At 34.0% G+C, this 14,929-nt stretch overlaps 1 protein-coding gene across 1 annotated transcript in view; it reads left to right on the forward strand.

Moving 5' to 3' along the window:
- The window catches only part of ADAM9 (ADAM metallopeptidase domain 9), a 72,425-nt gene that overhangs the window by 21,861 nt on the left and 35,635 nt on the right, over positions 1–14,929 (forward strand). Inside the window, exons 5-11 of the mRNA XM_004682261.2 lie at positions 3,611–3,687; positions 4,678–4,873; positions 6,608–6,673; positions 8,916–8,987; positions 10,035–10,204; positions 13,203–13,284; positions 13,964–14,097. Of these exons, the coding sequence (XP_004682318.1) occupies positions 3,611–3,687; positions 4,678–4,873; positions 6,608–6,673; positions 8,916–8,987; positions 10,035–10,204; positions 13,203–13,284; positions 13,964–14,097 (797 nt within the window). The remainder of the gene's footprint in view (positions 1–3,610; positions 3,688–4,677; positions 4,874–6,607; positions 6,674–8,915; positions 8,988–10,034; positions 10,205–13,202; positions 13,285–13,963; positions 14,098–14,929) is intronic.

The raw sequence follows: 14,929 nt of genomic DNA on the forward strand, positions 1-14,929 counted from the left end.
CTGTGCTTTAACCCGCTGCGCCACCAGGGAGGGCCGAAATAAAGTTTTAATAACCACTTTATGTGAGTTGCTCTGTGGAATAAAATGCCAACCAAATGACTCTATCTTAGAACTTTGAGTTACCTTGCAAATGCCTTAGAAAGTCTCTTAACTAACTCCCCCAATGAACTGATGTTTTGTTTCCTCTGAACAATTCCGGGCTCTTGAGGCCAGTATCTGTTATATTATCAAGTTTGTTCTGTATACTTCCACTTCTACTAATTCATATTTTGCTTACAGTTTTTTTTTGTTTGTTTCCCAGGCTGGCCATTTGTACCTTTACTGTAATCATTCAGTTTAATTAGATGTTTTGTATTTTATAAACTTATAAAGTAGGATTATAAAAACAAAATGGGATGTTTTAAAAGATTTAATAAAAACAAGTTTTTTTTTTAAACAATATCATCAAGTTGGTAAACTACATGACTAATTGCTGAATTTCAGTCATGTCTAATAAGAGAACTTGTACTGTAGTTGAAAGCAGAAACCTTTGAGTGCTGAGTCATTGTATTGCTGTCTTGGGAGTGCGACCTCATCTGTAATAATGGAAGGTATTCATTTTCCTCTAGTGAGTTGACAATATACAAACACCAACAAGGAAAACATTAGTGGTTTACAATAACCCCACCCTAGGAAAAGTTGTTAAATCTTAGAATTTAGCCTGTGTTGTTAGTGTATAATTAAAAATTTCCCCCACATATTTAGACTTATAGGAAAAGTTATATTAATAATATAAAATATTCAGAAATCCTTCACCTAGATTCTCCAAATGTTAATGTTTTACTCTACTTGCATTATACTGTTTTTCTTTATTTTTTCTGAACTTTGAAGGGCATCTGGCAGACGTGGATGGAATTCCTTTAAAATCCTTAAATATCTTTCTGTAAACTTCCTAAAATCAAGGAATTCTTTTACGTAAGTGTAGTACCATTCTTAAAGTTAGAAATTAAATCTTGAAGCAATACTATCTAATTTATAGCCTTTACTAATATTATTTGTTTCAAAATCCCCATATTATACTTTATAGCAAAAGAAGATTCATGTTTATGTGTTATAATCATTTAGGAGTCCCTTTAGTTTCTGGAACCTGGAAATCTTTAGCCTTTGCATTTCAGGACAATGCATTTTTGAAGAGTAAAGGCCAACTTTTGTAGATGTCCCACATTGAGTATTTTCAATATTTAGTCATAACCACATGCAGGTATCTTCTTTTAGCAGAATTACTACTCACCTGAAACCAACTGGTTCTCAGTTTATCATATCAGTTAAGCATTTGCTGCAATTAGTTCAAACGCTGGCAGTGTTAACACTGTTTCTTTGGTTAGGGAGTTGGCTGCCAAATTTCTCTTCTGAAAAGTTACTGTTTTGATCTTCTTAATTAACTTTATGGTTACATAGATTGATACTTTATAAATGTCTTGATACTTCTTCAGTTTTTACCCACAAGTTTTAGTATTTAGTATTTGCCAAAATCAGTTGTTATGTTAAAAAGGTGATCTCTTGATTTTATCATGATACCATATTCATCAGTGCTTTTTTATAATACAACCAGGAAGAGTTTTCTCTTATTAACTGATATCAGTGCAGACTTATGGATTCTTTATCCTGTGCGAAATTGAAAATATTTCTATCTATGTAAGGGCATTTTTTTTGTTTTGTGAATTGTCCATATTTTCTGCCCAGTTTTCTCAGCTTTCCCTCTCAGTGTTTATGATTATTTTTAATGTTAGTTAAAGTTATTAACTCTTTGTTTAAGATATAATTTACAGATATTATGTCCCAATTGGAGTTGTATTTTACTTTGGTTTTTTGGTATTTCTTTGCAGAAGTTAAATTTTTTTTTTTTACTGTAGTTAAAATACATATTACTGCATTGAGTTTTTGAATGAATGTTAGAAAATCTTTCTCCATACTCAATTTAAAGAGGAGTTCACCCATGATTTCTTTGTAGTCCTTAAATTGCTTCATTTTCTATGCTTCGATTCTTTCTTATATATGGTATGGCATGAGTCAAATTTTATTCCTCTTCAAATTTCTAACCAGTTGATTGAGTACCATTTATTAAAAATTGCAACTTTGCTCCAGTGATTTGAGATACCACATATATAAAGTTCCATATGTACTTTTGGTTTATCTTAGGCTTTATAGTCTATTCCACTGGTTAGTCTCAATTAATTATCAGTTCTCTACTATTTAACTAGTAAGTCTTTTTCATATGTTCTAATGTCTGGTAGAGCTGATATTCCCCATCCCTCTTAGCTTTTTTTTTATTATTTTCCCCAAATAACCATTTATTCACACGGAACTGGGGTACAAACCAGAGGCATAAGAGCAGTGAGAGGTTCAGAGACAGTGCGGAGCAGAATAGGCAGATCAGCTAGGTATACTGCTGAGGGAGCAGTGGGCAGGCTGCTCCATGTGGGTCACCTCCGGTTCAGGGGATCGAACTTGCACTGAAGCAGTTGCGGCCAACTTGCAGTGCTGCATCCTAACCTGTTGTGCCACCAGGGAGGGCCCCCCTTTAGCTTTTTTTGGAAGTGTTTTGTGTTGTAATTGTGTAAAATGAGAAAATGTCATAGTGTACTAAAAAATCTGGTAGTAGTAAGTGATATTGTACTGTATTTCTACTAGTCAATTTCTTACTCAAAATTAAGAATAAAAGTTCTTTGGATTTTTTCCTTTTGTACAGAAGGGCTCTGTTATACTCCACACTACATTTTTCATTCTATTTTTTACAATTTATTTTTATTTATTTATGCATACCATCAGTAGGGTGTAGGCCAGAGGTATGGGCTATGTGTGAAAGGATTCACCAAAGATAGAGTGGGGAGCAGAACGGTCGAATGTACTGAAATACACTGCTGAGGAGACCAGCAGGGGAGACAGGAGAGGTCTATCACACTGTGTGGGTCGGTTCCCTGACTTGGGATTGGACTCATGCCACAGTAATGATAGCTTGGTGGCACTCACATTTCAACCCCAGCTCCACCAGGGAGGCCCTCAATCTACATTTTTCATTTGGGATCTTTTCATGTTGCTATATGTAAAAGTAATTTATTTTAATTTCCTATAAACTATGCATATAATTACATAAAATCATTTAGATGGTTAAATGTGTTAATAATGAGAATAAGAGTATATATAGGGAGAAAGAGAAACATGTTCAAAATAAATTTTTTTTGCCACTGTCTCATACTGAATTGTTTTATCTTGACATCATTAACCTGTCACAAGGTTCTCTTTTGTATTAGATGTTAATTGGCCAGTGTTGTTTCTTGGAAAGTCTTGATTTCAAATGTTATTTGAGGTCTACTTCTAGACGTCACTATAATTGGGGAGGGCTGTTTGTGTTCAGTATCCTCTGGAACTTTGCCCTAATAGTTTTGTATTTTAGGATGTTAATAGAGTGTCTGAGGATTGTTCAAATAATGCCATATAATACGAGATATCAAATGTATGAAGAAAAGTTTTAGTTTACTGACCTTAAATAACTTTATTAGTTCTGCCATTTGTGTGATGATTTTTAGCAGTGTAATAGTATTTGAAGATAATATATTTTTTTGTCATTTAGAATCATTGTCATTATCGGGGCTACGTGGAGGGAGTTCATAATTCATCTATTGCTCTTACCGACTGTTTTGGACTCAGGTAAGGAATTTTCTTCATCAGCTTTTTTCTTTCCCTCGTTCCTTATCCCCTTACTTATCTATTTTCAAATGAAGTAATTTTGGAGGACTTAGAATTAGATTTTACTTTGCTGTTGCTGGAGGTCATACAGCTATTTCTGTTATCATTCTTGGCATGTTCGTTTAGGAAAATATTACAGTTTATGAATTAAATGATCAATATCTAAGTAGAAAATGTCACTTTCCTGAGACTGCTAAATAGGTTTTGCTATTTACAGTGAAGTATACTTTAAATTTCTCTAGTGCTTTATGTTAAAAAAAAAATTCAGCTGTATTCTTGCATTTGTCATAAAGACTGTGAAAAGGGACTCATCTCTACATATAGTTGAGCAAATTGAAGTTTAAAGAAATTGTATCACATATCAAGTGAAGTGATAACAATATTAAAATAACATTTATTGAAGACCTGGCAGAATGACATTGTGCTGGTTAATTGATTGCATGAATGATTAAAGTAATATATTTCAATTTTAGTTCTCAAGCCAGGTGGCTATGATAATCTTCATTTAAGTAATAACAGCTATTGTGTGCTGGGCAGTGCTCTTACATACTTTGCACTTATTAAGTAAGAGGTTTTCAGAGGTTAAATGACTGAGAGGCCCACTTATTAAGGAAGTTAGGTTTTCAGAGGTTAAATGACTAAGGGTCGCATGGGGAGTAGAAAACATTTAGGATTCAAACTCTGGTCTCTGGCTCTAGATTCTACTCTTTTAGCTACTATTCACTATTGGTTCCCATTGTAGTACTCAAAGATTAAGTAACTTTCAGGGAGTGATGCTTGTTAAGCATTATTCTTGAAATTTAAGTTTCATCTGCTTTATTTGAGAGCTTCTGTATTTTTCTCTATACCATGCTACCCATGTTAAGAACTAGGACTTGAATTCAGGTTTTCTGATTTCTTCTCCTGTGTTATTCTTGATCCTTACATATATATGTGTATCGCAACTCTAAGAGGATTGCTGCATATAGAAAATGTGAGTTATGGGATCGAACCCCTGCAAAACAACTCCAATTTTGAGCACATCTTTTATCGAATGGATGATGTCCACAAAGAGCCTCTGAAATGTGGGGTTGCCAACAAAGATATTAAGGAGGAAACCAAAAAGGATAAAGAGGAACAACATCCTAGTATCACTCAGCTACTTCGAGTAAGGAAATAATTTATTTCTTCATGACTCAGACTAAAGTTTTAAAAGAATCATATATTTATGCATTCAATCAATATTTTTAATTACTGTTGTATCAACTATATGCTAGATATTGTCATAGGTTCTAGAAGATAAAAAGATGAGTAACATAGTTTCTGCCTCCTGTTTGAGTCTATAGCCAATCTTCTATGTACTTTGAAAACTAGGGCTTAAATCTTTAACAGTTATTGTGCTTTCTTTTTTAAATAATTGATTTATATAGCCCCACTACATATTTTTAGAAAGCAGTAGAATTTTTATTTTGATACCTTGTACACAAACTGAAATGGTGACTTGAGTTCCAGGTTGGAGACAGAGAGGGAGATTTGCCTTACGATGTTAATTTTTTCGATGTCTTCCAGGAAGACATATCTGTTTTGAGACTTCAGTAAAATTCCTAACTTAATTTTGACCTGGATCTCTTATGCTGAAATGTCTCTAGGACTAAATCAGTGTATCTGCAGGCAGTGTACTTTTCTACATATGAGATGATGCTGCTATTTTGGAAGAAGAATGGGCCTCTCCTTGTATATATTAATTAAGTTATACTAGTTTATGAAATTTTCATTGCCTTTCTACCATTCATCCTTTTGCCTGTTGAACTGTTTTTTAAAGTTTAATTATTCAAAACCATTAAATTTTAGTTTATCCTATATGTAATATGAATATCTACAAAATCAGAAAATTAGTCATTTAAAAATTTTTATCAAAGTGTCATTGGCTTGTAAAGTATATAAGTTTCGGGTACATACCATTATTTTTTGACATCTGTATATAGTTCATCATGATCTTCCCCAAAAGCCTAGATTCTACCCACTACCATAGAGCTGACTTCTTCAGCTGTTTGACCCACCCACCTAACCCTCTTCTCCTCTGTTGCCACCAATCTATATCCTCCAATATTTTAAAACTGTAACTAGTCATTTTTTAAAGTTATAATCTTTTTGTCTTTTTTGCTCTGACTAGTTAATGAATAGTTATTAGTAAAAAAATCTTTCTTCCACACCTAGCATAATATTGGAGTTCTTCTTTTTTAAAGATTTATTTATTTGTGCATACAACAACTTGGTACAGGACAGAGGTGCAGGGGGTGAGAGGATTCATCAGAGGCAGAGTGGAGAACAGAACAGGCAGATTGAGTGCAATACACTGCTGAGGGGAGCAGTGAGTAAGACAGGAGAGGTCTGCTGCGCCATGCGGGTCACCTCCCTGGCCAGGGATTGAACTCATGCTGCAGTGTCTGTAGATAGCTTCATAGTGCTGTGTCTTAACCTCCTTGTGTCACCAAGGAGGCCCATATTGGATTTTTTCACTAAAGTGTGAGTGTGCGTAATATGCTATTAGGAAATCAGTCTGTTTTGGAAACTTGTATAAGCTAAATTATATTTCACTAGAATTGTTCTTAGATCAGTCTATATAGCAGATACTACTATTTGAAAAAAACATGGTCTGACCCCAAATTATAAAGCTGTGCACCTGAAACGTATATAAAGTTATAAACAATTGTCACTTTTATATTTTTTTAGGAAAACAAAAAGTAGCTCCTAAAACCATGTTTTTTACTTTATTGATATAGGAGGCTTTAAGTAAAAGAATGTTATGATGGTAGTCTAGAGATTAGGGTAAGATCATTGTATATGAAGAACATGGCCATATGACTTTCTGTCTGCATTTATGATGTTTATTTTTTGACAGAGAAGAAGAGCTGTTCTGCCACAGACCCGATATGTGGAGCTGTTCATTGTTGTAGACAAGGAAAGGGTAGGATTGGTGACAGTTTTTCTTCTTTTTCATGAAAAGCAAATGAGAAGTGAACATCCCTTGTAGGAAATACACACACACACACACATATATAAAACATATATATGTGTGTGCAGATCTTTCTTAAACTAAACTTAATTTTCTTTAAACCTACTTAATATTCATAATACCACCAGAAGCTGAATACAGAGATTACTTCTAGCTTTATTTCTTACTGTTGATTTGTTTCTCTGTTATTTTGGGTGACTGATTTAAACTGAATTTCTTAAGAAAAATAGTACTGCCTCTCAGGTTCTTGAAACCTTTCAGATGGCTTTTTAAAGTAATGCAGTAATAAATTCTGATAATCGGGTACTGCTTTGTTGTAATGAAACTGCTTTGCTTTCTAGGATTTTAGCTAACCTTTATTTTACATTAAGAAACAGAAAACTTCTCTTTATTTTCTTAAGTTAAGAACGGCACAATTCTGAAGTATGAATATAGAAAATGCCCTGGATTTTCTTATCCTGGGCAATGAAATTAACAGTAACTGCTATTAACTCTCTTTCCTTCTAAAACATTCCAGAAGTTTCAGCATTTACAAAATCATGAATTTTAGATGTAGCTGCTATGTATAATGTACAGTTTCTTCCAAATGTTTTGTCTGATTTTTATTGCAAACTTTGTAGAATTTAACATGATTGACAATTCCTTTCTTGTGAGCTACAGAAATCATTTTGAAGATTTTCATAGCTGAAAAGATTATTTATGTAGATATATCAGAAAAAGAAAGCCGTATTTAAAAAAACTCAAATATTAGTTCACTACCCTCAGGTGGTAGAAGAAGAAAGCATAGGGAGAATACAAAGGAGTGTGAAATCTGCCCCAGATAACTGGTGAAAAATTTCTTAGAATGCTTGGACATTTGAAATGTTGCCTTTTATTATTCTTTTCAGGTAAATTTGCTGTATATTGGTAGAAAATAGTTCAAAATAAAAATGGTTCCACTTTAATAAACTATGTCAAATTACTATATATTTTTTCTTGCCTCAGAGAATCAGGTCTTTTTTTTTTTTTTTTTTTAAAGATTTATTTATTTATTCATACAGAACTGGGGTACAGGCCAGAGATGCGGAGGGTGATAGGATTCACCAGAGACAGAACAGGGAGCAGAACAGGCAGATCGACAAAGTACACTGCTGAGGGGAGCAGCGGGCGGTCAGGAGAGGTCTGCCACGCCATGTGGTCACCTCCGGGGCAGGCGGGGATCAAACTCATGCGGCAGCGGCCTCAGCTTCTTAGTGCTGTGCTTTAACCCGCTGCGCCACCAGGGAGGGCCGAGAATCAGGTCTTTTTAAGATCTGAGATATCCTGACATTAATGTCCTCATTATATAGCAAAACCATACATTCTTAAAAAAAAAAAACTTCTCTTTTTTATTAAGTTGGTTATACTAAAATAATGTTAAATAAATATTTGGATTTAACTAGTTCTAAAATAAGACAGTCAGTCATTTCGCTGTGTGTCTTAATATGATTAAAATTTGGAATGACTATTTATAGCTACATCCAATTTTTAAACTGACTAGTCAGTAATGGTTAATCTCTGATTATTAATTTAACCCAGGTTTTATAAATGGTTTATTGGTAATATTTTTAGTCTACAGAATGAAAGGGTCAGAATATCCTTTAGATTGTCCTTTATTACTATGCTATGCAGGACATAAAGAAATCCTGTACAGATTACATTGATTATTTTATACTCTACTTTTGTAAAATGATAAAAAATATTTTTTAATTAAAATGAATAAAAAACACTGTAGGAAGAAACACTTTAAAATTATGTTGATTAGGAAAAACTATGCTTCCTCACTACTACTAACACCCTAACACCTGTAACTTGTATTTCTTGTATTCCTATTTATTGCTAAAATGCATTGTTCAGGTTTATGAATTTGAAATGCTGGTAATGTCTTTTTATTTTAATTTATCTTTTACATCATTCTTCATTTTATGCATTTTTTCATCTCGGTTGTAATCCTGTGGCGTTCCCACCATCAACTCACCTGTGTGCCATCACCATAGTTCCGTGCACTTTTCCCACCCCAGTTTTGATCCCATTCCTGTCTCCAGCTGGCAATGTCTTAATGACTCAGTTTTTGGTTCAGAGGAAGTATTTGGATTCTTATTTTCATTGTAACAGATTGTAGCATTTTTTTCCCTTAAATTTCTTTGATGACTGATTTTCCTTCTTGGCTGTTTAGTATGACATGATGGGGAGAAATCAGACAGCTGTGAGAGAAGAAATGATTCGCTTAGCAAACTACTTGGATAGTGTAAGTTGTATTTTCTATTAGATGGAATTATTATATTTTATCCTATCAGAGTCTCAGAACAAAATTTAAAAATTGTCTTATTTTATCTCTGATTATTATGAGGGCTATATAACTCAGTCTGTTTCAGCAATCTGTCTTCTAGCTTGTTTTGTAATGTTATGTTTGAAAGAAAAGTAAAAAACTTTGAGACAAGCAAGAGGTTTTATAATATGATCTGTCTTCAGAGTAGAGAGAAGAGGCTCAGATACTTTGCGATTTATGAAAAGATCTTCTAACTTTTACTGAGAGGATCTTAGTTTTAATATGGCAGGCTTCTAGTCAGAAATAACAGCATGAGTGTGTTTATATATTTATGTATATGTGCATCAGATTTGGTTTGAGATTCTGGAGTATTGTGGGAAATAATGAGAAAATAGGTGCATGTTCATTTACAAAACATTCCCATGTTATGAACACCAATAATAATGATAATGATGATGATCATAGAGTTTTATACTCATATTGAATTTATATATAAATTTATATATAGATATTTGAATTTATATATAAATTTAGTGTGCCACAAAATAAGTCCACTGCATATTATAAACTTAAAATTTCTTTCTTTCAGTGTCTCTGAAATAGATATGCGTTCTATAATTGTGGTAATAATTGGGGTAGTCCTTATAATCAAACTTACTATTATTTCTAAAATAAAGTGTGAGATGTTTTTATTTTAAATGAAATAAATGTAGGCTATAAATAAAATTGCATTTGTTTGGGGGTGATTTTGTACCAAATTTACCAAAACCTTAAAATTTCTAAAGTTGGTAAAATTTTGGAATAGACAATTAAAAGGATTTGAAATTCTATTACTTTTATTTTATGGATGAGTTAACTGAGACCTCTGAGAGGTTCTTATCATGTTGAATAGGATATTTTCTGGGGGTGGGGTGTGGAGATCTGTTTCTAATTTAGGTATTATTGTTACTGCATCATATGGCTAAGAGAGATTCTCTTTATTTTTTAATACAGTATTTTGTAACTTTATTTCGGTTTCCTTCCCAGATGTATATTATGTTAAATATTCGAATTGTGCTAGTTGGACTGGAGATTTGGACAAATGGAAACCTCATCAATATAATCGGGGGTGCTGGTGATGTGTTGGGGAACTTCGTGCAGTGGCGGGAAAAGTTTCTCATCACTCGTAGGAGACATGACAGTGCACAACTTGTTCTGTAAGTGATTTGAAAAAAGGACTGTTAATGAAATGGTCAGAAAAACACACTTTTTTATAATCGTATTTCCTTAAGGTCTTTGAGTGTTCATTTACATAAGGAAAGCTTAAAAATAAAAAATAAATAAGGAAAACTTAGTCTGACACCACAGGACAAGTGACACTGTGATAATAGGCCCTCTCTTCTGTATTGGATTCCTGGTCACCTAAACTCCATGACTTCCTCCTCCACGACTTCTTGGGTTTACTCCTCATCTTGGGGTAGAATACTTTCTTGCTTTAGGCCTATGGTCAGTTTGCAAGTTTTATCTTTTTCCTGCAAGGGAGGGAGCGGAGTCGAAACAGGGCATAGAAGAGCACTAGGTGTTATGGTGATGGCTCATGGGTAGTGGGAGAACCAGGGGAACTATACCTTGGGAAGAAATCAAATGTCCAAAATGGACAATGATGTAAGACAATAAATAAATTTAATAAAAAATAATAATTTCTTCATGTGAAAGTATACATGGAAAGAAAAAAATTGGACCTCTTGCAAATTGAAAAATGTGCAGTCTCAGAGTAGAATTTAAACAGTATCTATTTGACTTCTGATTGTCCTAGGGGACGCAAGTAACTTAAGTTTTTTTGGTTATTTGAATGGTTATAAAATTCTGGGTGTGAAATCTTTTCCTTTTAGAATTTTGGAGACCTGACTCTTTTGATGGCCAGTTTTGCTATTTGGAAGACTTAAATTCTTTTGATTATAGATTTTGTGGATTTGTTGAATTTTCCCACATTCTCTGGAAAGCTGTAGGATTTTCTCTTGGTTCTCATGTCTCTCAATTTTTTGATATGTTTTTGGGTTGCTCTTTTTTAGGGTGGTCTGGGATTTTTCAAATATTACTTATTTTTAAAAAGTAACAAAATGAGAATGAAATGGAACTCATTTGCTATACCTCTTTACTTTTTGTGGTTGGTAGTTTCAGTCTTGAAACTGATATCCTTGTGTTTTAGGAATTTTTCTCAAGTTATTTTAAAGGTAATTTCATTATATTTATTTTTAGTCTCCCCCCCCCCCCCGGGATTCCTTTTACTTGACTATTGAGTTCTTGTGCTTGTTCTCTAATTTCATTTTGTCATTTCCTTCTCTTTATCTTCTTGTTCCCTTTTCTGGGACATTTCTTTGAATTTTTCTCCTAAATTTCCAAGATTTGTTGAATTTTTTATTTCCACTATCTTACTTTTAGTGCTTTAATAGCTTTTTTCCCTTTTAATGTTTTTATATAATCAAGTTCTTGTGTTTTTTAATACTTTTTTGAGATATTGCTGATAATGTTTTTAAAATTTTATTTCTATATATTATTTTTAGCTTATTTAACTCACTTAATGTAAGTACATTCTAAAATCTTACAAGAAAGCCCTCACTTAAATTTTTAAAAATTTCATTCATTAAAACTTTTCTGGCTTGATGAGCTGACTTACGCAAAAAAAGTTCTAATTTATATAATTTTTTTGCCTCCCTCAATGTTGATGGTACCTAAGACACATCTTCTTTCCCCTGAGGAGAAACTTCCCTTGATTTTGTTTGCTTTCCTTTTTTATATGAGTTAATTTAAACAAGACACTTAAAATACCTAGATAAATTTTTATAGCCTCACAATCAAAAAGGCTGTTTTTTGACTTTTTTATTATTTTTTAGTAAACTTGTACGTGCCACTATCCTCATAGCAGTTGGCATGCCTAATAGCAGTCTGCTTGCCATCTAGTTTGTAAAAGCTCAGAAGGCGAAGACTTGCAACATGTTTCCTATGCTTTGCCCAACCACGCCTACCAAACTGCTTTTCCCTCCTGTTTGTGGTCTCCATCTGTTATGTTGGATGCATTTCTCACTTGTCTGCTGACACTTTGCTGGCTTGTGGTTACGAATGGGCATCTCCAGGCCTTTGGAAACATTGAGTTTATGTGTGTGGGATTTAGGGTTCACTACAGGGTTATCTGGCTAAAGTATTATGTTATAAATCTGGCCTTATCACATCCTCTTTTCCTTGCAGAAGCTTGTTAAATTGTTCCCTCCCACCATTAGAATTTTTAAATCAATAAACATAATGCATTTTTTAAAAAAGATCCTTTTTGCCTTGTTTTTGTTTCTTTTTTTTTAAAAAAAATTTATTTATTTATGCATACAGAACTGGGGTACAGGCCAGAGGTACAGGGGTGGTGAGAGGATTCACCAGAGACAGAATGAGGAGCAGAACAGGCAGATTGACTCAGTACACTGCTGAGAGGAGCAGCAGCCAGGTCAGGAGAGGTCTACCTTGCCATGTGGGTCACCTCCAGGGCAGGCAGGGATCGAACTCATGCGGAAGTGGCTTTAGCTCTTTAGTGCTGTGCTTTAACCCTCTGCACCACCAGGGAGGGCCCTGTTTTTTTTTCTTAAGATTTATTTATTTCTGCACACAGAACTGGGCAGAGGCAGAGTGGGGAGCAGAACAGGCAGACTGAAGTACACTCTTGAGGGGAGCAGAAGGCAGTTCAGGAGAGGTCTGCTGCGCCATGTGGATCACCTCTGGGACCTAGGATCAAACTCACACTGAAGTGGCTATGGCCAGCTTGAGTGCTGTTTCCTTACCCATTGTGCCACCAGGGAGGGCCCCACATAGTGCATTTTAAGAAAGTTTTTCCACCTAAAAGTTAGGAAAAAATTCGATTTGGCATATAAAACATGTCTTCATTATCTGAGAAATGAATTTGTAATACTGATCTCTTTCTTTGATAACAAAAGAGAAAGACATATTTGCATTCTGATTTTATTTATTTTTAATTTCATTGATTTAACATTGGTTCAGAGCACTGTATGTTTCGTGAATGTGGTTTCACATTTCTGTTCCGATTTTAAAATGTTGTTTATTTTGCCATTTTTCTCCCAGTTTTTTAAGTTTCACCAAACCAATTTTAAGATTATCCAACGTACCACAGGTACAATGTGTTCCTTTTAAACTTTTACCTTTTCTTTTTTTTAGGAAGAAGGGTTTTGGTGGGACTGCGGGAATGGCATTTGTGGGAACAGTGTGTTCAAGGAGCCATGCAGGCGGGATTAATGTGGTAATTTTTCTGCATGTTCTACTGTGATGTTACCTTAGAACAGTGTCTACCAAGGTTATTTGGCGAAAGTATTATGTTATAAATCTGGTCTTATCACATCCCCTTCTTGCAGAAGCTTGTTGAATTGTTCCCACCACTAGAAATTTTAAATCAATCAATGTGATGAATTTTAAGAAAGTTTTTCCATCTAAAAGTTAGGGAAAAACTTGATTTGATATCTGAAACATGTCTTAATTATCTGAAAAATGAATTGGTAATGCTTTCTTTGATAATAAGGGAAAAGTACTTAAAGTAATCCTTTGAGTGGCAGGTGTTCTCTTTCCTTAGAGACTGGATTATCATTCTAATACTTATTAGCTCCTTACTTTTTTATAAATGCGAAAACAGATATCACTTGAGAAAATTAAATTAGAATCATAAATTTGTTTTCCCATGAACTACCATGTATCATTCTTTGGTGCTAAAGTAACTGTTTAAGGAGTCCATTTCATTAAACACACCAGTTTCTTACTAGACTGAAATGTGTAAAGGCTGTTGTTGGATGCTTGATTTATAATGAAGGCTGTTAACATCATAGTGACAAATTACCTTTTGTAAAAAAATAATCTGAGAAAAATAATCTGTGAAAAATACCCTTTTGTCCAGAAACCTACTTACTTCCTTTCTTGTGTTTGCACAGTTTGGGCAAATCACAGTGGAGACATTTGCATCTATTGTTGCTCATGAGTTGGGCCATAACCTCGGAATGAATCATGATGATGGCAGAGATTGTTTTTGTGGTGCAAAGAGCTGCATCATGAATTCAGGAGCATCGTGAGTAACTCAGTTCTTTCTTCTTAATATGGTGTTGTAGATGAATGTTTTTAAGTGTCTGCAGTATACTCATGCCCACGTTGCAAAAACAGAAAAAATTATAGTGCTATCTGAAATTAATTACATGTTCCCCTAACCAGAAATCTATTTTTTCATTAAATAATTCCAAGAAGTTCTAAAGAAGGAAACATTTATGTAGAGGCAGGTGTGTAACTACATTGTCCTGTAAACCAATTGATGGGCCCAAAGAGTATAAGACCATAGACCATAGAAAAATTTCCAGTGCAGGTTGGATTAGATTGAAGGACTCTCTAAAGCACTGTCACTATAAAATAGAAGAAATCCTGGCATATTTCCTATGAACATTCCCTATTTTATAGATGAAGCTGAGAGAAAAGATAAAAAGCAAAAAGAATTGACATTCAACTCTGTGTACAAGGCACTGTTCTTACTACTTAAAAAGATGTTAATTCACTTAATGCTTAATAATATGATGAGGTGTCATTATACCTCTATTTAGGATGAAGAAACTCAGGTTGTACATATCTAAATAGTGAAACCGGTAGTTGAAATCAGGAACTCTGAGTTCAAAGTTTATGATCTTACATGCCCTTTTTGCCAGAGCTCAAAAATAATTGTAATAGACAGTCTAAGGGTGAATATAAACTGCTGAGTTACCTCATTTTGATTAAGATTTGTTACAAGGCACCTGGGTTCCTTCTTAGCTTAGAAGGCAATAGTGCTAAGACTAGAGAGGTGGGCATTGTCATATGCATAGTTGGAGAAGCTGAACCAGAGAGAAAATTAGATGTGAATGATAGTCATTGAACAC

This window comes from Condylura cristata, unplaced genomic scaffold (genome assembly GCF_000260355.1).
Source record: "Condylura cristata isolate star-nosed mole 26May11 unplaced genomic scaffold, ConCri1.0 scaffold00014, whole genome shotgun sequence".
NCBI lineage: Eukaryota > Metazoa > Chordata > Mammalia > Eulipotyphla > Talpidae > Condylura > Condylura cristata.